Here is a 25,070-nt window from a genome sequence, read left to right on the forward strand (position 1 = left end):
CTCAATGCAGGGTCATACACACTTGGTGGTTTTGTACTGAAAGCAGCTCTAACACCAAAAGTGAGCTGTTCACCCGGTGTGTATGGGCCCTTACATGCAGCCAGGTGATTTTGACATATTTCTATTTTTTCAAAAGATAAACCAAGTTTGTTTTTTTCTTTTAAACAGCTTACACCTTGGGCAGCTACTTTCAGAAGTCTCACGACAGCCTGCAATTGTTTTTACAACTGTCACAAAAAAAAAAAAAAGCACTTTATCAAAGCATGGAGAGGGATAAAGTGAGAGCTATAAAGTACTAACCAGTCAGCTCCTTTCATTTTTCAAACAAAGCCCGTACAATTAAAGTTAGAAGCTGATTGGTTAGTGCTTTATATTCCTCTACTTTATCGCTGATTACACAAGTGCACAGGTATAATATTCAAATCAGCTCCTATAATTATCTGAAAACCATTTCCCAAGGCACTCCTTTTTCTGGGAGAGCTGATATCGTATGTTTCTGGCGTCTTGCACAAGAAACATTTTATGATTGTTCTTTACAAGTTTAAACATTGTTTCCTGAAAGAAAGTAATTTTTTAGTCTTTGTGAAATAGATGTATGAAGCAGTGATAAGGGAGAAGTGACAAAGTGCCCGGTACTGTACTTTATCACCGCCCAATCAGCTAACTGTACTTTTTTAAATCCAGCCTGTAAAGCTGGCCATACATCTACAGATTTATTGTCCAATCTGGTTGTTTGGAACAAAATCCTGGTAATGGATAAGAGCAAATGACAGTTGACCATTTGCTTTGAAATGCTGGAAAACTGCCAAACTGTCATTTAGATATTACCAGGTTTTTGTTCCAAACAGCAAGATCTGACAATCGATCCGTAGATGTATGGGCAGCTTAACTTCACAGTCAGGAGCTGATGATAAAGTACCAGGCACTTTATCACTTCTCTTTTATCACTGCTTAATACATCTACCCCAAAGTCCCTTTATACCTGCAGTGCAATCCCCCAATGCATATTTCCTATAAGTAATGCTCTTGTTACCACCTATGTTTATGTATGTACAGTATGTATGTATGTAGCGTGTAGACATACTGTACATACTGCTGTATGCAGTACATCTCAGCACACCACTCCCCTGTCAGTCAGGCAGCTTTCACATTACACCTGAAGGATGCACAGAGTGTGGGGCAGATGAGGGGTTTGGGGTTATGCAATATTCCACAGAACATCCATCACTTGCCAAGGCCAATAAAGTTTCTCATAAGAGACTAACAAATATAGAACTATGAAGCAATACATTATATTATAATTCAGGAGGTTCAATGAATTGGATCTGTTTGCATAAAACATAATGACACGCACTGTGTTATGTCACCTACCTCCAGAGAACACTGCATGAAAGAAAGATAGATAGATAGATAGATAGATAGATAGATAGATAGATAGATAGATAGATAGATATTGATTTATTTGTTTGCAGGGGTGTGTGCCGTTGTGTGGTGGTATAGTGATACCCAGAGGGTACCTGGTCACCCGGAGGTGGGTGACAACACCTGAGAAGGGTGTGTAGGTGGCCCTGGTGCCGTGGGGCACTCTCTGGCTGCACATGGTACCCGGTGGGCATCTCCCCAGTGACTCACCCTGAGCCCGCCGCGGTGGTGGCCCTGATGGACAGAACCCGCAGCCGGTTGGCCGTATCTCTCAGCGCCTGCAGGGTCTGCTGGTCGGGTTTGTGATAATCCGCCATGGAGAAGGCAGCTGCCGGGGATTAGAGAGACGTGTGCGGGCACTGACAGCTGCAGGAACACACGGGCCGAGCACCGCGGGCGGGGGCAATAAAGGCAGCAGAGAGGGGTGGGTACAGACAGGGGGCGGGCACTGGGTGGGGCAGTTGCACACAGAGGAGGGGGCATAGGGTGACATGCACACAGACAGAGAGGGGATTGGCACGTACAGTATAGGGGCTGGAGTGCCTGGTAGGGAGGGAGACTGGCACAAAGAGGCATATAGGGGATGGCACAGCACTGGGGGGGGTATAGGGGATGGTACAGTACTGGGTGGGATACAGGGGATGGCATCGTACTGGGGGAGGTGACGGAGGTAAGGAGGAAATGACAGAGGAGATTATGCAGAGAGAGAGTACAGGAGCAGCTCATGTGCATGCAGCGCTGTACAGTACAGCTAGGAGTGGAAAATCTACACGTGCATACAGTGCTGACAGTATACTCGGCCTTTAGGGCCTATGCTGTGCTTAGTTTCAATTACTATAATGCAGCAACTCATCACCGTGCATGTGCAGAGATAATCAGGACAGCTATCCTGGTCACTGCTCTGTACAGAGAGTACATAGGTATAATCCTGGGACAAATTAATATAGCCAAGGCCTTATATGAGTGGGATTTGTATGTAATTGGCTTTGTGTGTCATTGTGGTAGCAATATAATTTGGGGGACAGTGACTGATGTGAGTGGCTAAAATATTCTCTAGTAACATGTGAGTGCTATATAAATATTAAATGTATAGATACAGGGCAGGGGTGCCATTACTGGTCACACTCACCCCACCCCCTTTTAATGTCACTGCTTCCTACCCAAATCCAGCCATACATCTACAGATCGATTGTCAGATTGGGCTGGTTGGAACGAAATCCTGGTAATGGATGAGAGCAATTGACAGTTGACCATTTGCTTTGAATTGCTGGAAAACTGTCAAAAATTGTCATTCAGATATTACCAGAACCACTGTGGTAGTTGTTTAACTGCACAATAAAAGTTAGAAGCTCTTAAGTTTGCCAAAGAAAAATATCCACATTGAAATACCCTTCTACCAACACTATTCAAGTTCAAAGTAAATGCAACCCTGTTTAATGAAATTTTTGTGGCCCCAATAGATTGGTGAAAACCGCTGGTAATGAAAATATCATGGCAGCAGCAGAGCAACTGCTAACAGCTGCAGCAGCTTCAGTAGAAAGAATGTTTCCACATTTAAGGCCTACTTGATACTTGACCGCTAATGTGAGAATTTGCCGTGGACTGTAAAGAGAAAGATAGAATAGAAAACACCCATAGCCAAATTGTGAGAAAATTGCAAATGGTTCACTAATTGCCATCCACTCGCAAATCCATATACAATTCCCAAACCATTTAAGAGATTTTGCCTGCTGTGCAATTGTGAGTAGGTCATACTTGCCTACTTTTGAAAAGTAGTTTCAGGGAGATTGTAAAGGTCACCAGAATCTGCTGCGCAAAGCAATGCGTTGAGGGGGCGTGTCATGCTCTGTCCAATGGGCGTGTCTAGCTTCACCTATGGGCGTATCTATTTCCACTCAGGGGTGTGTGATAGTGGCAGGTATAAATGGGGGAGGGGGGGAGGGGATGTGGCAATGCTGTATTCTGCAGAATGTCCCTCTCTAGCAATATCTTATCAGAGATGGACATTGCTAACAACCCGCAGCAGCGTGCATCATTAACAATATAGTACATACACATTTTTATTGGCACCCAGAAAATGGCAGGTTACCACCCCTAAATGCCGACTTTCTGTCAGTCAAACTGCATGAGGATGTTTATGAGAAATATGCATTTTCTGTCGCTAATTCCCCTCGCAAATGTGCGATGTGAGCGATCGTTTGATAATTGTTCGATTTGCAAATTCTCTTTTCAGCGGTCAAATCTGAATTAGGCCCTTGGTTTGGTGCAGTCAAAACTGAGAAGCCACTTGGGCACTGAAAAGCGGCGTTCAAAAAAACCTAATGTGTAGGTTTATTCAGATGACTAGTCAGGCAGGGTAATTGACAACTATTGTCACTCATTGCTGTTTCCTTTTGCAGTTTGTGATTTGTGTGTAGTTTGCTGTGCCATGCCCGATGCATGGGGCCCAATTCAGAACGGATCTCTGCGAATCTTCACAGCCCAGAGAGCAGGTAAATGCCGCCTTGTGTTTTCCTGCCCTTGAACAGGGTAAAATCCATTCACAATCAATCACCACCGAATGGATTTCCATGGAATTAGAAGCTACACATTTGCTGCTTTGTGCGAACCTTTGGGAATAATTTTTTTAAATTTTTTACCCTCAATAATGTCTAACCCCAGGGCTGAAATTGTGGGACATGGGACTGACCAAACATACAGACCCTCCCCCTGCCCCCCCACACGTTCCAACATCCACATACAGGATTCACATTTAAAATTCGACATCAGTTTAATGGCAATTCTACGTTTGTGGTGTATCAAATTTTGTGTCCGTGTGGTTTGACATATATAGGAAAGATGGAGCAAAAATGTAAAGGTAGAATGGCAGCCCATAGGTCTGCCATCCGTCAGGCCTTGATAACAGGCACAAGTGACCAGTCGGTCGCTCGTCATTTCGCCCTCCTCAAACACCCTTTAAGTAGTTTGAGGTACCGTATGATAGACACGGTACCTTTCTCTATCAGAGGGGGCAATCGGTCACTTAAACTCATTCAATGCGAAAGCCGCTGGATTGCCAGACTAAACACTGTATACCCGAAAGGGTTAAATGAGCAAATCTCCTACGGATGTTGCCTATGATCTTTTTTGAACTGGCTCTATATGTATATGTATATTTTTGCTGCTGCTTCTACTTTCTGTATTCCAGTTTCCTTTTTCAAAGTTTTTTGCATGTATAAGTTTTTTCTCTTTTTTGCTGGTTTTTTGCAGCGTCCATGTCAGGGCCGTAACTAGGGGGGGGGGGCTGGGGGGGTCAGGCGCCCCGGGCACTGCATGGGGGGGGGGGGGGTCCGGGCAGCTCGGGTCCAGGGACAGGCAGCGGGGATCCGGGGACTGGTGTAGCCGCTGCAGCAGCTTGCTTTCACTCCATCTCCTACTAGCGCTATTTGTCTGGCGGCGGGAAGCGCTGATGACTTGGAAAAGACTTGCCGGACGCTGATTGGCTGACTACAGGGCGGAGGCAACCAAATGACTGCCTTGCCCCGGGCGCCGGAAACCCTAGTTTCGGCCCTGTCCATGTTGCTTGGCAACAGGCACGCAACGCCAGACGCAGGTGCCGGGCAGCCAGAGTGACGTCATCGGCAGTAGCGCCTGCGACAACGGTAGGTGGTGCACTCTGTAGACGGGCTCCAGCGTCCGGAGCAGCAGTACCAGTTGGTATTTAGCTAAGCCACTTGTTCACTTGTATGTAAGCTTGAAAACAATTTATAATTAAACTGAAACGTTGCTAAGAGAGTTAAGTCTCCTGCTTCATCTGCTTGACCGAGTGCCGCACACCAGTATCGTTTGTGTATCTCCATTTGTGAGGGCACCGGAACACTGAAGGGTTAAGGTCATTGGGAGTGCCGAACTACAGATCGTTTATATAGACCAGCAGTTCTCAAACAGTGGGTCCTGACCCCCAAGTGGGTCCTGACCTTCTCAGTATGGGGTTGCAACTATTCAAAAATCTGTTGAATTGTTTATTTTAGACTCTTGCCATCATGTTATGCCTCCACAATGCTGCCATGCAGGTGCTCTCTGATGACTACACATGTTATGTGATCTTCTGCAGTAACTTTCTGGGGTCCCGTAATTATTTTTATTGTCTGATGGGGTCCCAGAGCAAAATAGTTTGAGGACCCCTGATATAGACAATTGGAGGGTGTACTGGGAAGAACAGCAGGTCAAGGGCGGCAAGGTAAGTAGAGACAGGGGGCCAGATGTACTAAGCTTGAAAAGTGATAAAACATGCAGCAGTCGTGCCTAGGTCTCCCTGTGTATGTCAGCCGTGGTCGAATTTACCTAATACTAAACCACTCCTAGTGATTAACTCTAACCACCACCCACCCTGGCCTAAAGGCAACCATACATTAGGCCGACTTGCTGTGCAGAGCGGGGTGGCGGCGCGGGGGGGGGGCAGGCAGGGGACGCAGATGCGGTTTACTTACTGGGAAGCCGGGCAGCAGAAAACAAAGAAGAAACACACAGAAATGAATGGCCAGCCAGTGATTGGCTGAGAGCTCTCTGACTGAGAGAGCTCTCAGCCAATCACTGACTGTCCATTAATTTCTATGTGCGCCCGCTGCTGTCCGGCTTCCCCCACGCTACAGGTTGCCCATCACTGCGTTCACCACCCCGGACCACCGGCACCCTGCTTGCGGCGATCACCGCCCAGGTCAGTTCACCTTCCCTGCCACTTGCATCAGCTGAGCTCCCCATACGCCACGTCCCCTGTCCGCCTCCAGGCTGCACATAAGATTTACCAAAGCCCGTCCGACCTCCCGACCCGATGCACACGGGAACGCGCATCGGGTCGGATGGCATGTCTGCACATACGATTTGGGTGAAATTGGGCCCAAATCGCACAGTGTATGGGGGCCTTAACAATACCAGACCCTGCATACTTATCATCACATTGCCGGCTAACAGTGGGTGTGGATCATTTGGTCTACAACAACTAGATCAACAAGCATTGGGTCAACACGACTAGGTCGACATGCAGCAATGTCGACATGCAGCAATGTCAACTAGTGGATGGTAGGGCATGAAATACCACCTGTCGGCACATGATGGCTCAAAAAAACAGTGAAAAATCCCATGTTGACCTAATGCTTGTGTCGACCTAATGTCATGTCGACCTTGTCCCATGTCGAACTAGTGGTGTCGACCCAGTGCTTGTCGACCTAGTTGTTGTAGACCTAATGACCGTATCCCCTAACAGCATTCTGTTCCAAGTCAGAGTTCCAGCAAAGTGATTCTGTCCAGCAGTTGGGATTCCGGCAGCCGCCATCCCGACCATTGGGAACTTGACTACATCCCTACTTAAGGATGCGAAGGGGGAACAAAAGGAAACAGGGCCTTACATATTAAAGACAATTAGAGGGTGAACTGGGAAGAACAGCAGGTCAAGGGCAGCAAGGTAAGTAGAGATAGTGGGCCAGATGTACTAAGCTTGAAAAGTGATACAATAGAATAGAGAGCAATAAAACACCAGCCAATCAGCTGCTAACTGCCATGTTACAGGCTGTGTATGAAATATGGCAGGTAGTAGCTGCAGTCCACATTTTTTGCAATTCAAACAGTCTGATTTAAATTAATTGTAATTTTTTTTTAAATTAAAAATGGTCTACATTGAATGTTGAACATAATGTTTATATTTTAAAGTGGCTCACCACTGGATCTGCTACTAGCGCTAGGGCTGTTGAGCCTGACTAGACTTTGGACTTGAAAGGGTTAATGATATCCATTACTGACCACAGTCAAAATTCTGAATGAGCCTCAGGGTGCTTAGCTGTGATATGTGCAGTAAACCAGAGCAACCAATCAGACATTTGCTTTCATCTTGCTTGCACTGGACTTATAACACGGCATTGCTGATTGACTGCTAGGAGTCTGTGCTACAGTATGCTAATAAATTAGTTTTAGAGGTTTTCTTTTCCTTTTGTTACTTCGAACACTTACATTTTTATGTACAAGGAAGCATGCAGTACAGATCTACTGGTGATTTGCTTTTTTCTGGAGAATTTGCAGAGTCATCCTAGATGGCACAATCCAGCTAAGTAACAATATGTGCATTAGCCAGCATGACATGAATCTGGAGTGGATTACAAGGCTGTTACAGTTGTAGACGTTGACCTGTAGTTAATACAATCCAATAGACTAGTGATGTCACAACACATCTTTCATTCAGAATGGCTGAAGTGTTTAGTGGCATCCATGTTTACCTAGACTGCGCCCAATAACATCATCCGCTGTTATTCAAAAACCATCTACTCAGCACAGTCATACGCTAGTACTTCTTGGAATAACGCCGGCATCACACATGGCCAGGATATGTCTTTTTCCCCAAAATGAGAACTATGGGGATGATTCAGCTGCAATGGTTGATTAGTGCAAAACAATATTACGCTATTTTCTCTAATCTGCGCACGCGCAACCCTTTCATCTGTGTTCGCATTCAGGAAGATGCCGTCTGAATGCCAATGGGGGGTGGCAACATGGCATTTGGTGGGCGTCGACAAGGAGTGGAGGGGCACAGTCAAGACAATGGAGGTGTGTCCGGACCATTTGCAGGACGGGTTGTAACATCTCTGAAACGAGGGTACATGTTACATGAATTGGGGCCCATGTCTTAGGTTTCTACATTGACACCAAAAATATGTGAAAAATGCATGTTGACCTTTTAATGTGTCTAACTTTGCATGACGACCTCTTGACCATGTCAATTTACTGCATATTGACCTTTTGGCATCAACCTATTGACTGTCTAGACCAGGCATGTCCAAACTGTGGCCCTCCAGCTGTTGTGAAACTACACATCCCAGCATGCATTGCCATAGTTTTAGCATTCCCTATAGCAAAACTGTGGCAAGGTATGATGGGACTTGTAGTTTCACAACAGCTAGACATTATCTATCTAATAATCCACACCCACAGTAGCCGCTGTGACTTTTGTTATGGTCTACTGTGGAATTTTCCCAATGCTGCAGCCGATGGGCAGTCTATTGAGGGAGATAGTTAGCATCCTTGCGGTCAGGATGCCAGCCTTCAATATACCAAAGCTGGCATCCCAACTGTCGTCAGAAGACCGGTGCCGGAACCTAATGATGTTGACACCGGAATACTGACAGCTGGTATCCTGATCGGTAGGTATGTGGGGCTAGCAACGGAAGTGAGGGTTACATTTAGGCACTAGCGGAGGGACTTATGGTTAGGCTGCAGGCAGAGGAAGGTTAAGGTTAGGCTGCAAAGAGGGGGTTTAGGTCATACTTGGGGTTAGGCTGCGGGGTGGGGAGGGTTAGGGTTTAGGCTGCTGCAAGGCAGTTAGGAGGAGAGGGTTCTCAGTATCGGGATGCTGGTTGTTTTGTTGACCACCAACATCCTGACCACTGGGATATCATATGTATCCCCTACTGAGACACCCACCGACTGCGGCTCTAATCCGATGAAGTGTGCAAATAGCAAAACCGTCAATCGGACGCTGGCTGCACTGTCTATGGTTGCTTACAATGTCTGACAGTAAATTGCCACTTGAACTCATTTTTCTGCCGCAGTCCCTAGCACTGTCACAGCCACAGACGAGAGCTATGGTTCCCCATGCAATTCCAATCTGCGTCCACAGGTGGTAACCATTGGGATGTCCTGGCTGAATGTGTGAAGGAATTAGCGAGATGTGGGAACTACCATCTACTCTTCCAGTGCTGGAGGGGACTACCCAAAAAAATGTGAGTCTCCCGCAGCTTTTGGGAGGATAGGTAATTATGGTGCAGTGTCCATGCTGGATGTTAAAGAAAGAAGATCATTAAGAAAACATCTATTCACATTGTTTTTGCTAATTTAGAATCTAGTACATGAGTATATAATTTATATGGGGAAATATACTAAGATGGGAGTTATATTACACATGGAATGTTGCTATGGCAACCAATCAGAATTTGCTTAGTTATTTAGCACCTTCTAGAATAGTATCTGATAGAACTCCCATCTTAAGTAGTGTACACATTGTGCAATTTACTTTCTATTCAATCCCGATTCGATCCAGATTGTATCTGGATCAAATTGCAAAGTGCGGTGTATACATTAGATTTAGACTATATATTCTTACCTGCAAAGTCTATTTTTCTATTCGATTTCGAAGCCGCGGGGCCTCGCATTGGGATTGAATCGAAATGAAATGCGTTCAATTTCCGTTTTATTTCGATTCGATTTGGCTTATATAGAAAAATAGACATCAGACTGTTTAGTAACTATTAGTAACATTTCCTCCATAGAGTTTATGCAGATCCAGAGGCGCTCAGTATGTCACAAGGCCTGTTTCCTTCCTCTCCACTGAGATGTGAGGTGTTGCGTTTGCTTCTGATTGCAATCTGATTGCCTAATTAGAGGCAAAAATGTATTGATGTAACACCAGTACTGTTTTTCTGTGCCCCAGGTTAAGTGAAGATTTGGTGTTTCCAGGTGTCCATTCTAGACTATTGTAAAAAAAATAAAAAAAAATAAAGATGAAATAAATAAAAAAAGAATGTAAAATGATCCAGCCTAAAACTGGGTACACACTTGTACAATCCGCCAACTCCTTTATCAGAATTGATACAATCCCACTGGAGACATGGGCCAATATTCAATGCTCCCGATTCACCGTTTTTTTCCGGCGAATCAGGCTGTTTTCACTCCTAGCGGTGAATTTTTGTCACTGAAAATCTGATGCACCCTATTCAATGTTCACTGTTCGCCGAAAGCGTACAGAGAATGCCGGCCAGTTCTCCGTTTCATGCTCGCTGCAATTCGCTGGTGTATTTCAATTGGGTTTTCACTGGGATTCGCCGAGAGTGTATTCAATGCTAGGATGACGAATTGCTTTCTCCCTGATTTTTGCCATGATTCACCGTTTTGCATTCAACATCTTTTTAAGTTGAACTGGAAAGTGATCTTTTAAAATAAAGGTTTTTTGTTTTTTTTTTGGTGTAAAAAAATCAGATTTTTTTTCTGTGAAGGGGCATGCTATTTTTATTCATGTGCTTGAAGCACATTAATATATATTTAATTTCAATTATTTTTTTTTTACACTTTCGCCAGCAGGGGGCCAGGAGCAGCTCATTAGATATTCATATATTCACTGCAGTCTGGTCCCGGCTACCCCTGCCCCTCCCGGGGGGCAGCCCCTGCTGCCTTTGCCCCAGGAGCCCTCCCCCACCAGAGGCGTAGCTAGGGCGGAGCATCAGCTCCGGGCGCCGACATGTCACCTGGCGCCGGAGCTCTGCCGCCGGCTCCCCTGCCCTGCTAGCGCCAGGCATCATTGTTGGCGCGGCGCCAGGCATCATTGTTGGCGCGGCGCCAGGCATCATTGTTGCTCTCATGAGAGCTGATACCCGGAAGCCGCGATCCAGACACTACAGGTGGAGCCGGGCGGGCGCGCATAGCTGGACTTGGGACGCTGCGGCTGCTGCGCCTCCCGGCACACAGCACACGGGGCATCGTGAGACGAGAAGGGAGGAGGAACTCCCTGAGAGACTGCACAGTGCAGGCGGTCAAACAACAAGCAGCCGAGCCAGGGTACAAGCAGCCGAGCCAACTCCTCATCGCTGACAGGGTAAGAAGCAGTTAGCGGGACGCCGCTTCCTGCTTAAACCCTATCATATGCAGACTTGTGCGAGACATTACTGACTCAGCCCTGGGACATTACCACACACACACTTGCTAAGGGACATAAACCCCATCCGGGCTAATGGTATAAAGGGATCCCCTGATGCCCTCATTCCCTGAGGGGCTCTTAGCAGGTGTAAGCACAAGGGCACACATGAGCAAAAACATTTATATTTGGAAGTTGTTCATAAATTTTCATCAATAAACACCCTTGCATTTACTTCATCCACCTCTCACTCATTCTTGCATATATAGAGAACCACAAGCAGCTCACACCACCATCCTGCATTTATTTCTAGTACAGCTGAGCAGACCATTACAGAGGCAGCGCTTCAGCCCACCCTTCTATTTGCACTTATGACCAACAGGGGGTAGGGACACACTAAGCAACGCCTAAAAACACACCCACTATGTGAGTGCAGTACATCTACCTCCTTTAACCCCCGCCCTGCTCCCCCAATCCCCGCTGTGCCCGGCATCAAGTCAGTGGGGAAAATGAAAACCCGGCGAGTGCTTTCACTGCGCATGCGCCGGTTTGGGATGCCGGAGGCAGGGATGCGGCGCCATGATGTCACAACGTCATCAACGTTATGGTGCCGCATCCCTGCCTCCGGCATCCCGTGATGTGATGACTGATGCCGAGCACAGCGGGCATCAACATCATGGCGCCGCATCCCTGGCACCAAAGTCCCTATCCAGGGGTCAAGGGGTGAGCGGCTGGAGGCTGTACAGCGTGTGGAGGGTAGGATAGTGGGCTGTGGCTTCATCCTTTGCTCCCAGCTCACTATTGCAGCAGCCGGGGGTGGTGTCCTATTATTATTATTATACAGGGGAGCAGCCTGTGGTTCCTTTTATTATACAGGGGGGGGGGGGGGGCGCAAAAAATGCCCTTGCTCCGGGCACCGTGGGACCTAGCTACACCACTGTCCCCCACAAATTCTGGGGCAGGCAGGGAGGCTTACATCTCCCTGCCTGCCTCCGTCCCCCGGCTCCCTGGGGAGGCTTACATCTCCCTGCACTGCCAGCCCTCCCTGTCACCCTATTCAATGCAGCGAGCCCCTGCTGCATTGAATAGGGTGACAGGGAGGGCTGGCAGCGAATGCTGCAGCCCTCCTGAACCCTGCGAATGTGCAGCAAATCCTAAACAGGATTCGCTGCACATGGAGAAAAAAATCATTGAATACTCCCCATGGTCGTAGATTCTACCTCCTAATGCATAGTTGCCTACCCTCCTGCATTCTGCAGGAGACTCCCTGAAATAACAGCAATCTCCCTCTCTCCCTCATTAGTCTGGCAATCTCCCTCATTTCACCTAGCCCACATTACACTGTTACATTTTTTGGGGAAAAAGGAATGAGAGATAGATACATTTACATTGAATCACCAGTACCATTTCCCAGCACTTTACCAAGTATAGTAGCTCTTACTAACTGCTGTGGGGCTCTTCTACATTTGCATATAAGTCATTTTAAAAGATTCCTCTCAGATGAAGCAGTACACACCCACGCTTCTAGGTGCCATGTTCACAATCTCTTTTCACAATCTCTCCATATATGGAACTAGACACGCCCTTTGGGTGGAGCATGACACGCCTCCTCAATGGGGCGCTGTGAAAAATTCTACTTCCAACTATAATCTCCCTGAAACTAGTTTTCAAAAGTAGGCAAGTATGTCCTAATGGCACCTGCTGGAAGGATTGGATCACCGTACACACTTTTCCCTACTTTGGCCGGCCAGCTTCCACTCACATAATAAAGGTACTTAGCAGCGGGCAGTTCTACACTGTGCAGCTGAAAGAAAAGATTCAATGCAATATTTTTAATCAGTGCCTAGCCCAGACCTGTGAGTTGGGTCTGGTATTCAAATATAGGGTGGGAAAAACAGCATGCCTTTCCGCCTACTTTCCAGTAATAAGCATCAGGCTGAACCAATAGGGGGGATGACGCTATAGCAGAGAGGCTCACATTGTGGGATCCCTATGCCATAACGGCAACCAGCCTTAAACTGGTCAGGCGAGAACTGGAAGTCCTTGGAAAGGACTTTTTTTTGCAGTTCCCAAGGAAATACCATTCCTGGGCTAAAAGTCAGAGGCTATTCCCAGCGCCGCTGGTGGCAGTGTATGTGGGGTTAATGATTTTGGGAAAGAGTTCATATTTTTTCTTTACAGGTAGGCTACAGGTACCAGCAAGCCTGCCCTGGAATCATGCCACTTGTGGAACAAGTGAAGGCATGTCCAGAGATTGAGGGCCAGATGTAAGTCTATTTTTCTATTCGATTTCGATGTCGCAGGCCCTCGCATTGGGATTGAATCGAAATGAAATGCGTTCAATTTCCGTTTGATTTCGATTTGATTTGGCTTATATAGAAAAACAGACATCAGACTGTTTAGTAACTATTAGTAACATTTCCTCCATAGAGTTTATGCAGATCCAGAGGCGCTCAGTATGTCACAAAGCCTGTTTCCTTCCTCTCCACTGAGATGTGAGGTGTTGCGTTTGCTTCTGATTGCAATCCGATTGCCTAATTAGAGGCAAAAATGTATTGATGTGACACCAGTACTGTTTTTCTGTGCCCCAGGTTAAGTGAAGATTTGGTGTTTCCAGGTGTCCATTCTAGACTATTGTAAAAAAAAAAAAAAAAAAAAAAAGATGAAATAAATAAAAAAGAATGTTAAATGATCCAGCCTAAAACTGGGTACACACTTGTACAATCCGCCAACTCCTTTATCAGAATTGATACAATCCTACTGGAGACATGGGCCAGTATTCAATGCTCCCGATTCACCGTTTTTTTTCGGCGAATCAGGCTGTTTTCACTCCTAGCGGTGAATTTTTGTCACTGAAAATCTGATGCACCCTATTCAATGTTCACTGTTCGCCGAAAGCATACAGTGAATGCCGGCCAGTTCTCCATTCATGCTCGCTGCAATTCGCTGGTGTATTTCAATTGGGTTTTCACTGGGATTCGCTGAGAGTGTGTTCAATGCTAGGATGGCGAATTGCTTTCTCCCTGATTTTTGCCATGATTTATCATTTTGCATTCAACATCTTTTTAAGTTGAACTGGAAAGTGATCTTTTAAAATAAAGGGTTTTTTTTTGGTGTAAAAAAAATAAGATTTTTTTTCTGTGAAGGGGCATGCTATTTTTATTCATGTGCTTGAAGCACTTTAATATATATTTAATTTCAAATTTTTTTTTTTTTACACTTTCGCCAGCAGGGGGCCGGGAGCAGCTCATTAGATATTCATATAATCACTGCAGTCTGGTCCCGGCTTGTTACGTGCGGGACCAGAGGAGCAGCTCCCTACCCCTGCCCCTCCCGGGGGGCAGCCTCTGCTGTCTTTGCCCCAGGAGCCCTCCCCCACAAATTCTGGGGCAGGCAGGGAGGCTTACATCTCCCTGCCTGCCTCCGTCCCCCGGCTCCCTGGGGAGGCTTACATCTCCCTGCACTGCCAGCCCTCCCTGTCACCCTATTCAATGCAGCGAGCCCCTGCTGCATTGAATAGGGTGACCGGGAGGGCTGGCAGTGAATGCTGCAGCCCTCCTGAACCCTGCGAATGTGCAGCAAATCCTAAACAGGATTCGCTGCACATGGAGAAAAAAAATCATTGAATACTCCCCATGGTCGTAGATTCTACCTCCTAATGGCACCTGCTGGAAGGATTGGATCACCATACACACTTTTCCCTACTTTGGCCGGCCAGCTTCCACTCACATAATAAAGTTACTTAGCAGCGGGCAGTTCTACACTGTGCAGCTGAAAGAAAAGATTCAATGCAATATTTTTAATCAGTGCCTAGCCCAGACCTGTGAGTTGGGTCTGGTATTCAAAAATAGGGTGGGAAAAACAGCATGCCTTTCCCCCTACTTTCCAGTAATAATAAGCATCAGGCTGAACCAATAGGGGGGATGACGCTATAGCAGGGAGGCTCACATTGTGGGATCCCTATGCCATAACGGCAACCAGCCTTAAACTGGTCAGGCGAGAACTGGAAGTCCTTGGAAAGGACTTTTTTTTGCAGTTCCCAAGGAAATACCATTCCTGGGCTAAAAGCCAGAGGCTATTCCCAGCGCCGCTGGTGGCAGTGTATGTGGGGTTAATGATTTTGTGAAAGAGTTCATATTTTTTCTTTACAGGTACCAGCAAGCCTGCCCTGGAATCATGTCACTTGTGGAACAAGTGAAGGCATGTCCAGAGATTGAGGGCCAGATGTATCAAGCTTCAAAAAGTGATAAAATGGAGAGTGATAAACAGCTAGCCAATCAGCTCCTACCTGCCATGTTACAGACTGTGTTTGAAAAATGACAGGTAGGAGCTGCTTGGCTGGCTGTTTATCACTCTACACTTTTTAAAGCTTGCTAAAGGGTCCACTAGCGCATGTACGCTGTCTATAAACAAAATATTCAAATTAAGGCCCTTATTCTGGTTAACTTGCAAAGGCAAATTCCTTCTCAAATGGACAAAACCATGTGCACTGCAGGTGGGGAGATGTTACTTGTGCACAGAATTAGATTTAGGTGGGGTTTTACTTCAAAGTGAGATCTACAGGTATATTGCAGTGTAAAAATAAAGCAGTCAGTATTTTCCCTGCACAGAAACAAAATAACTTACCTAAATCTATATCTCTGCACATTTTACATCTGCCCCACCTGCAGTGCACACGGTTTTGTCCATTTGAGAAGGAATTTGCCTTTGCGAGTTAACCAGAATAAAGTCCTAAGATAGGACACTGAATGTTTTGGTACTTTATTGAGCACATCATCACCAGCACAGACGGTATAATAGTAAGCATTATTGCCTCACAGCAATTCTTATTATAATTTTATTTATAAAGCTCCACAAGTGTTTCTCAGCGCCGTACAACGGAAAAGTACAAGTAGACCAAACTTAACATTACAGTAAATAAATAACAAAAATAGATTACAGGTAAAATGAATGCCACAATTCAACACACATTACAGTTTAGATGTAAGTAGTGAGGACTTGATCAACGTACTACTAGGGGCTGGTGGCCAAAGATGGAGAGGAGTATGTGGACCAAGATGGTCACTGAGCGTTTGATATTTGATAGCTGTGAGTGAAATGTGAAGAGAAGATGGGTTTGACAACTCGAGGGAAGCCCCAGAGGGAGGTTATACCTCCCCAAAGGGATTCAGTATGAAATCCCGGCGGTCGGGATCCCGGCATTCAAAATCCCGGCGGTCGGGATCCCGGCATTCAAAATCCCGACGGCCGAAATCCCGACAAGGGGGGGGACGTGGATCGCCCCCCCTTGCGGGCTCGCTACGCTCGGCATGCTAATTTATTCTCCCTCCAGGGGTGTCGTGGACACCCACGGAGGGAGAAAGTGTGGGGATTTCGGCGTCGGGATTCTGAACGCCGGGATCCCGACCGCCGGGATTTTAACTGCATCCCCCCCAAAGGGACAGCCTTGGATGACTGGAAGGTTAAACTTCCAATAGGAAGTCACTGCCAGTCCCAGTGAAGCCAGAGCAGTCTCACAGTCTGCGGCTGCAGCTCATAGGTAAAAACTGCCAGTGTGTATGCCCCATATGGGCTACCGGGTGTTACCCAAGTGGAAGATGATTGAGAAACACAGATGATAAGCAAACATTTTACTAAAAGGTGTAAGTTCATATTGATCCTGTAGAGGGCACAAACAAAGAGTCATTTGGTAAAATAGTATAGGAGTATATGAAGGAATCTTTATGCACATTTCACAGTAAGGGATTATCTAATTGTAAAAAGATGTACAACCACACACACAGCAACGTCACTAGGCGTGAGGACACCCAGTGCGGGTGAAATACTCCTGTTGAAAAAAAAGGGGGCGTGTATTCTCAAGCAGAACATGGCCATGCAGCCCATTTAACCAATCCTCCTTTTTCATAACTCCGGTGGTCCCAGAGATGCATTTTAGTATCATCTCTCAGTTGGCGACACATGGGAGTAGCCCACACCCGCAAATGCCCACACAAACACATATACAGCGGTAAGGGCTGGTGCAAATACACAAGATAGATGAACACTGTGACCAGCTTATCGCACTCATCTGGCTGATTGCAGAACCATCGCTGAACTGGACAGGTGCTCTCTTCATTGCTCAAGCTTATATTATCACCCCACCACCACCACTCACTGTTCAGCCCACATCAGCAATGATCATCATTTATATGGGCACTGGCCCCATGGTGAATGTAAGCCATACAACAGATATAGGCTTCCCTGCTCTGTAAGCATGACTGAGTATAGCTACACTCACACAACACACCCAGGATTGTGTGCCACAGCAGCATTGCTGTCTAGCTGCCATCCAGAAACACCCACTTCATACAAATAAAGACCTGGCCAAGATCCATCGGAATGCCTACATTTGCTTCTGCGCATCAATAGAACAAGCTGCAACGACTCAAACAAACAGTGATACATGTCCCATCCCTTAACTACTAAAAGTTTGTCAGTACCGATTATCTGGAATGAAAAGTTGCCTTCTATAATCTGAGGCAGGGCCATAACGCGAGGTGCCGTCAAACAGGGTACAGAACGCTACTCCGCAGCTTGTTGCACTATTGTAGAGGGAACCTGCAGACTGTGTAGCCGCCCGTAGTTTTCTTAGGACATTCCAGACAGACCTCTACTTCCCAGAGTCTGTGGTCTCTGATCCAAAGCATCTGAAACAGGGGCGGGCAATAAGCGGCCCTCCAGCTGTTGATGAACTTCACATCCCAGCATGCCCTGCATCAGTTTCAGCATAGCCAAATATCAAAACTAAGGTAAGGAATGCTGGGATGTGTAGTTCATCAACAGCTGGAGAGCCACTTATTGTCCACCCCTTATCTAAACCATATTAAAGCAGAAATAGAAAGGTCTGTCCTCAGTCAATGTTGAGAATGAGCTCACAGATCATGTTAAGGGAGGCAGTCAAACGCTCGACACCACAATGTCGACATGCACTAGGTCGTCAGTGGCAAAAGGTCAACTTTCAGGTATTAATGCAATTCATTTTGCTCGCCATGGTTCGAGCCACACTGAGGGTATCTGGATGCATCACAAAGCGGTTGTAGTTGCAGCCAGCCGCAGTAGCAACGGTTGAGACTTTACGCTAATGTGAGTACTGCTACAATGAATCAAGTGAAAAGCAATATTGCCCATTATTTCCATGCCAGCTGGTTTAAGTAATCATTAGTATTTTCAATTGATGACCCATGGAAAATTGCATGAAGTGGCTTCCGCACTGTGCAACTTAGTAAATGTACCCCTTTGGAGCAGATTCGAAGATCTATTGAACATGGGATGTTGCCTATAGCAACCAATCAATGGGGATTTATTGTCAGGCCTCAGCAAACAGGAAAGTTAATCCCATAGTTTGGTTATCGAGTGCTGCTCACCAGTTAGCCCATATGCCCAGGAACGTATCCCAGTTTTTATGGAGTATATTTACTAAAGGTCGATGTAAAATCTGAATTTAATTGATGTTGAGTATCCAGGGCTAGAACACACATTTTCTGACAGATTAAATATCAATAAAGAGGTGTTCTAGCCCTGGAAGACGAACATCGATCAAGTCCGATTTTGAATCGATCAACAGACAAAAAGAATCATCCAACTTTGAACTTTAGTAACTATAGCCCCATGTGTTAACATTGGAAAACAGGATAATTTATTGGACGAAATAAAAAAAAAAAAAAGGCCTGATGTATTATGGGGTCTAATTGAATTCCCCTCAAAGTGTTTTATTAATATTTTCAAAATGTAATTATCTAACAAATAAATTACAACAGACATCAAAGATGTTCACATTTATTTAGAATTAAAAAATATATTTTTGCACACATAGAAAGGTTTCACATGTAAAACTGCACGTAAACATGTATTAAATAATAGCAATTGTACATCACTATGTAAAAAAGCGACATCCACACTGTATTCTGGCACCTGTAGTTTGTATTGGATGCTTATATTGTTATAAAGTATTCAGACTACCCAATGATCTAGGTAAATACTGTATATCATTTATCTGTGAACATCCTACTTTAGAACTCGTAAAACATATTAATTTAAAAATTGGTTTATTATTATCTTTATTTTGCAAACTATTAAGAACTAAAAAATATAGGACATATCACCTGGAATTCACAATAATACAAACTGTAGTGAGAAAGCTTTATTCTTTTTTTTTTTTTTTTTTTAAATATCTTTTAAAAAGGACTGAAATTTGTGATTTCTAAAGGTTTCTTTTTTTTTATTATTATTTTTTTTCATTTTTTTTTAGTTATTATACTTGTACTTCTACTTCTACTCTCCGTCAGAAAATGCCAAAAGTTACAGAATATTGTTTTCTTTGTAGACTTAAAACAAATTTGGAACCATTGTTGGTAAGTGACTTTTATAATTTTACTGTGTTTTTTATTTGTTTTTTCCCCAATTATAATAAAGATGGAAGAAGAAGGGGGGTATTCAATGTGTTCTGATATTTCCATCAGTAAGAAAAATCACCACAAACCTATTCAATGCGGCTGTTTTTGGCTTCATTATCGCCCACGCAAATTCGACTTTTTTAAAAGTTACATCTGCATTGTCAAAAAAAAAAAAAAAAAAGAACGTTAAATTCTTGAATCTGTGAATGTTTCAGACAATTTGTGTGCTTTTTCAAAAATCCACGGTCTTTCTGCCCGTTGGAAACATTCAATTGGTTGAATGTAAATTAGACCTATTTTTGTCGAGAAGGGACGATATTTCCGACTGTCGGAAATATCGTCACACATTGAATAGCCCCCTAAAATACAAAAAGGCATCAATAACGGTTTACATGATGGAAATCTCTTAACAAAATGTTTGAAAGGCTAAACAATTAAAGTAAAGAAACACATACAAGATAAGCTATGGTTTATATTTGAGCTGATTATGAAATCTTTTTAGTCCAGTCAGAGGCAAAGCGAATACATTTAAAATAAGTACACAGATGATCATACTGTATAACGATCATTACATCTGTATTGGGTGTCTGCAGGCAGCTACTGTAAAACTAAACTGCTCAGTGCATTATATAGAAACATCAATAAAGCTATAATTCTATTTATTTTTATCCTAACTGCAGTCTGTAACAATCCAGACTGTTCCAAACAGTGTCTGTTTCCCTTCACAGATCATTCTCAAAAGCACGAAGATGCAGCACAAAATAATCGCATAGGGTAAATGAATACGAAGGCAATTAAAAGTAGCAATCTTTTCAAATGAATATGTATTTAAATACTAACTTTGTTACTATAAATGTCCAGTAAAACATTGTCATCATCACTGTCCATACACGCTGGGCATAGTCGCCCAGTGTGTATGAACCATTAGTTCTCTGCATATATGCTGCTCAGCGGGACCTGCTAACCTTGAAGGACTGCAACTCAATGATACTGCATGCACTACACCACTACTCTTATAAAGACGGTAGAAGACCGAACAAACACTTGGGCCGATATCTTCCAGATAGAGACAGAAGAAAAGCACTAGATAATGTGTGGTTTGTAATATATAAGCAGTTTCTGCTAAAGTAATTTGGAAGTCCATATAGAAATGAGTCATACACGTAATGTGGCGTGCCTTAACCTCCACAGAAAAATCCCATAGGGTGTGACTGAGGAGCAGTACGGTTATTTCTAGAACTGAAGGTAGCAGGTTTGTTACAAAAATCAACTGTGCCGTTTAAAAAAAAGACAATAACTGAAGATGTACATTATCAATGCATTTACATACAAAGGTAAAGCAATCAGGGTCAAGACCTGATTTACAATATATTAAATATTATTTGTAACAACCCATCTGTACAACATTACTGAAAAAAGCTACTTTGCATAAAGTCCCATATTTTGATAAGTTCTAGTAAATGACAGCAGTGAAATGTATTACGTCAAATGTAGGTTCACTTGCAATTTTGTCTTATGCCCTGCAATAAATGCCACTAATGGACGATAACATTGATGAAAATGTTTTTGTAGTGCAATATCATACATACAGTATTCTCAGAAGCCACTCCGGTGCTTAGAGAAACGGGTTCTGCTCCCATATAAAGCTTATTTTACATGGCTTGCAGTGTGAAGGTCCTCTCATAGCACCAACAAATAATGTTAGAATTATCTTTTAACAGTGCTATATAAATGCAGTACTTGCAGCTTTACATATTCTGTAAAAATACATTGGTCATACAAGACTTTCCAAATCCGAACATTAACGGAGAATTTTTTAAAAACATACACTGCTGGTGCTTGTAGTTCAGCAGAAGCTGCCGCTGCACAATGGGATAATCTGACACGAAAAGTGTTGTTTTACTTATGTCAAGACTAAGGCTTTTCCCTTTCATAAACGTCTTTCGTTTTGTATCCGCTCGTGCCATGAGGTATGGAAAGAGACACTGTCTGTATTTTATCATGTTCTCTTTAAAATAGTTACAATTAAGTAACAATATTGGCAGCAATTTAGGAATGGAGCTTAAAATAAAATAATTTAAAAAAAATGTCTCGCTAATTTTAGTCAGCGAAATCCAAATTTAGACGTTGATGGGGGCGGTTAAAGATAAAACTTTATTTTAAAAGGGAGACTGTAGCAGAATATAAAATGTACTGAGATGCCAACATCTTTGGTCTATCATAAATTGGTTCTAAATGACAACTTCTGTGGTCAGTGTCCAACTCTGGACTCAAAATATGAATTTAGTTTCTCATTAGGAGGATCATGAATTTTAAATAAGGATATTATGTTTCACGTGGCACTTACATTGAGTATTACAATAAACTTAAGATAGGTATTATGAATTACCAATATTATTGCTCAAATTACCCTATATTTTTTGTAATGGGCTATTTATATATTTTTTTCCCTCAAAATACCCTGCCTAGAATACTTTGGTGTATTTTAATAGCCCATAGTCACAGCACATGACTGAACTGGACGTGACTGAACTAATCTGGATATTACAGTATGTGAAAATATTTGTGTTCACAGCCTTTTGTCTCCCAACAGCCATACTGTGAAAAGTGTGAGCTGTGGGAAGAGGAATAAGGAAAATCCCCTGTTGGCCTTTGGATTTCTATCACTAACCCTAACATGATTTAGCAGAGTCCACTGGGTGTGGGTATTACTGTTCCCGCTTCCCATCATCCCCTTTCACACCCCACTCTGGTGTAAGAGAAGATGCAGGTGTTTAAATGAGTAAAATAAATCAGCAGGTTCCTGCGACAAATCTTCCTGGATGTTTAGCATGTAGTTACCAGGAATGTTTTGCAGTACCCAATACCGCAGCATAGGAGGTTCTAGCATACAGAAGTATGTCCATGGGAAACCATGACTATGACCAGGACTGTGTTTCTCGAGCTGCACTGTAAGCTGCAGCAAATCAAATTTCTAATGCCTTTTTGTGATTTGTTAAGAGATGGGAGATTATAGTTATTTTATGCCAGTTATTAAAATGTTAAAATCAAAACTGCTCAGAGGCGGAGAGGAAGACGGAATCACGTCTGTATGTTATAAAAAGGCACTACATGGAGTGGATTTTAAGAATGGGTTATGTTCTAAAGGGAGGAAAACACTGTATATAAACCTGTGTCGCTTCTCTTTGTTACTATTATACAAGTGGCATTTCTTGATTTTCATAGGAAAGCATGATGATCTTCCAACACATAATCCCTAACAAACCTCTGATGTGATCTTGCCGTGCATAATACTCAATGTAAACACAGATCCAAGACACGTGACTATCACCCATGAAGCACCCAGCTGGCGATATCTGTAAGCACCCCTACACAGCACTCATTATACAGCCAGTCACCAGAGTCCTTACAACAGATACATGTCTCGTGCTGCGTCCATCATGTAAAGATTTGCATTGTTTTGGTTGTAGGGCAGTGAGGGGAGGAGGACAGGCACAAGCACGGTCCTTTCTTATAGTCTGACATTGCCGATATTTTTGGAGAACACTTGTAAATAGGCATCATGGACCGTACTTAGGAAGCTGGAGTCATTCTAGAACAAATGAAAAAAAAAATAATTAGGACAGAGTGACCAATAACAAAGTAATCATTTGTTGGGCATAAAGTTAAATAAAAAAAAAATGTAAAAAAAGCTGCTTTATAGCCTACTAAAATATAAACGAAATGCGCTTATAATTACTGAAAAAAAGGTAGTAATGTGTAATAAAATGTATAATAGAATAATCAAATCACTTGATCCATAACTTTCATAAAATTATAAACAGTACTGTGCAAAAGTTTTAGGCAGTTGTGGAAAAAATGCTGCAAAAAAATGCTTTAAAAAAAAAAAAAAAAAATTGTTACAGGTTGAGTATCCCTTATCCAAATATCCATTATCCAAATTATTCCGAAAACCATAGTCTCCGGAATGTACTTTGTTTTTGTTAAGAACCTACTGGGTACATCTATAACCGCCACTACTGGGGACATGATCTGTAACCGCCACTACTGTAGACATGATCTGTAACCGCCACTACTGTAGACATGATCTGTAACCGCCACTACTGTAGACATGATCTGTAACCGCAACTACTGTAGACATGATCTGTAACCGCCACTACTGGGGACATGATCTGTAACCGCCACTACTGGGGACATGATCTGTAACCGCCACTACTGGGGACATGATCTGTAACCGCCACTACTGGGGACATGATCTGTAACCGCCACTACTGGGGACATGATCTGTAACCGCCACTACTGGGGACATGATCTGTAACCGCCACTACTGGGGACATGATCTGTAACCGCCACTACTGGGGACATGATCTGTAACCGCCACTACTGGGGACATGGTATGTAACCGCCACTACTGGGGACATGGTATGTAACCGCCACTACTGGGGACATGGTATGTAACCGCCACTACTGGGGACATGGTATGTAACCGGCACTACTGGGGACATGGTATGTAACCGGCACTACTGGGGACATGGTATGTAACCGGCACTACTGGGGACATGGTATGTAACCGGCACTACTGGGGACATGGTATGTAACCGGCACTACTGGGGACATGGTATGTAACCGGCACTACTGGGGACATGATATGTAACTGGCACTGCTGGGGACATTATAAGTAACCGGCACTAAATAGCTGTCAGAAATTATTGTTGGCATTAAAATTCATTATAACAAAAAAGAAGAAAAAACGATTCCTACAAGGGGCACTCAAAGCTGGCTCATTTTGCGGTTTAGCATTTATTTAACATGTATGCACACAATATGGAGTCAGCCAGCTTTGAGTGCCCCTTGTACAAATCCTTTTTTCTTCTTTTTTTGTTATACATTTACATAGATTCCTGGGAAGCACCTCCGTGTACATGAAATACTGAACTTCTAGTAACCCCACATTACAGGGATTATCTGGCAGTTACATTATCAGACTGTGCAGATTAATTCTCCTGTGATTCAGTGTCTGAGATTGTACACAAACGTTGTTTTATGTTTTAAGACCTTGTTTCATGCACAAATAAAATATATTTGTGTAGTTCATGTGTTTGATGTGTTTATACAACATGAATGCAAGATACCTCAAGATGCCACATTCAAATCTAAAAATATTCCAAAATAGGGAATATGCTTCTGGTATTGAGCATTTTTTTATAAGGGAATCTCAACCTGTAATAGATAATTTTTTTATCAATTAACAAAAGGCAAATTATTGAACATAAGAGAAATGGAAATGAAATCAATAGTTGTTGTGACCATTTGCCTTTAAAACCACATCTATTGACTAGGTACACTTGTACAGAGCAAGGAGAATGTTCCAAACACCTTGGAGTACTCGCCACAGATCTTCTGTGAATGTGGGCTCGTTTGAATTCTTCTGTCTCTTCATGTAATCCAAGACACACCACTCTATGATTGAGATCAGGAGGATATGACATCGCTTCCTGGAGTCTTTGTTCATTACGTTGAAGAAAGTTCTTAAGGTGTGTACACACGGTGCAATATGGTCGCTGAGC

General features: G+C 43.7%; 2 protein-coding genes across 3 annotated transcripts in view; both read right to left on the reverse strand.

The window, feature by feature from the left end:
* TKT (transketolase) overlaps positions 1 to 1,882 on the reverse strand; it is a 38,778-nt gene extending 36,896 nt beyond the window's left edge. The window contains exon 1 of the mRNA XM_083156186.1: positions 1,633 to 1,882. Coding sequence (XP_083012312.1) covers positions 1,633 to 1,739 — 107 coding nt within the window. The 5' untranslated portion in view covers positions 1,740 to 1,882. The remainder of the gene's footprint in view (positions 1 to 1,632) is intronic.
* A 16,988-nt stretch (positions 1,883 to 18,870) lies between these two features.
* DCP1A (decapping mRNA 1A) overlaps positions 18,871 to 25,070 on the reverse strand; it is a 63,438-nt gene continuing 57,238 nt past the window's right edge. For both annotated transcript variants that reach the window (XM_083156189.1, XM_083156187.1), the window contains one exon: positions 18,871 to 23,095. In XM_083156189.1, the coding sequence (XP_083012315.1) occupies positions 23,015 to 23,095 (81 nt within the window). In that variant the 3' untranslated portion in view covers positions 18,871 to 23,014. The remainder of the gene's footprint in view (positions 23,096 to 25,070) is intronic.

This window comes from Crinia signifera, chromosome 8 (genome assembly GCF_055691185.1).
Source record: "Crinia signifera chromosome 8, ASM5569118v1, whole genome shotgun sequence".
NCBI classification, from domain to species: domain Eukaryota; kingdom Metazoa; phylum Chordata; class Amphibia; order Anura; family Myobatrachidae; genus Crinia; species Crinia signifera.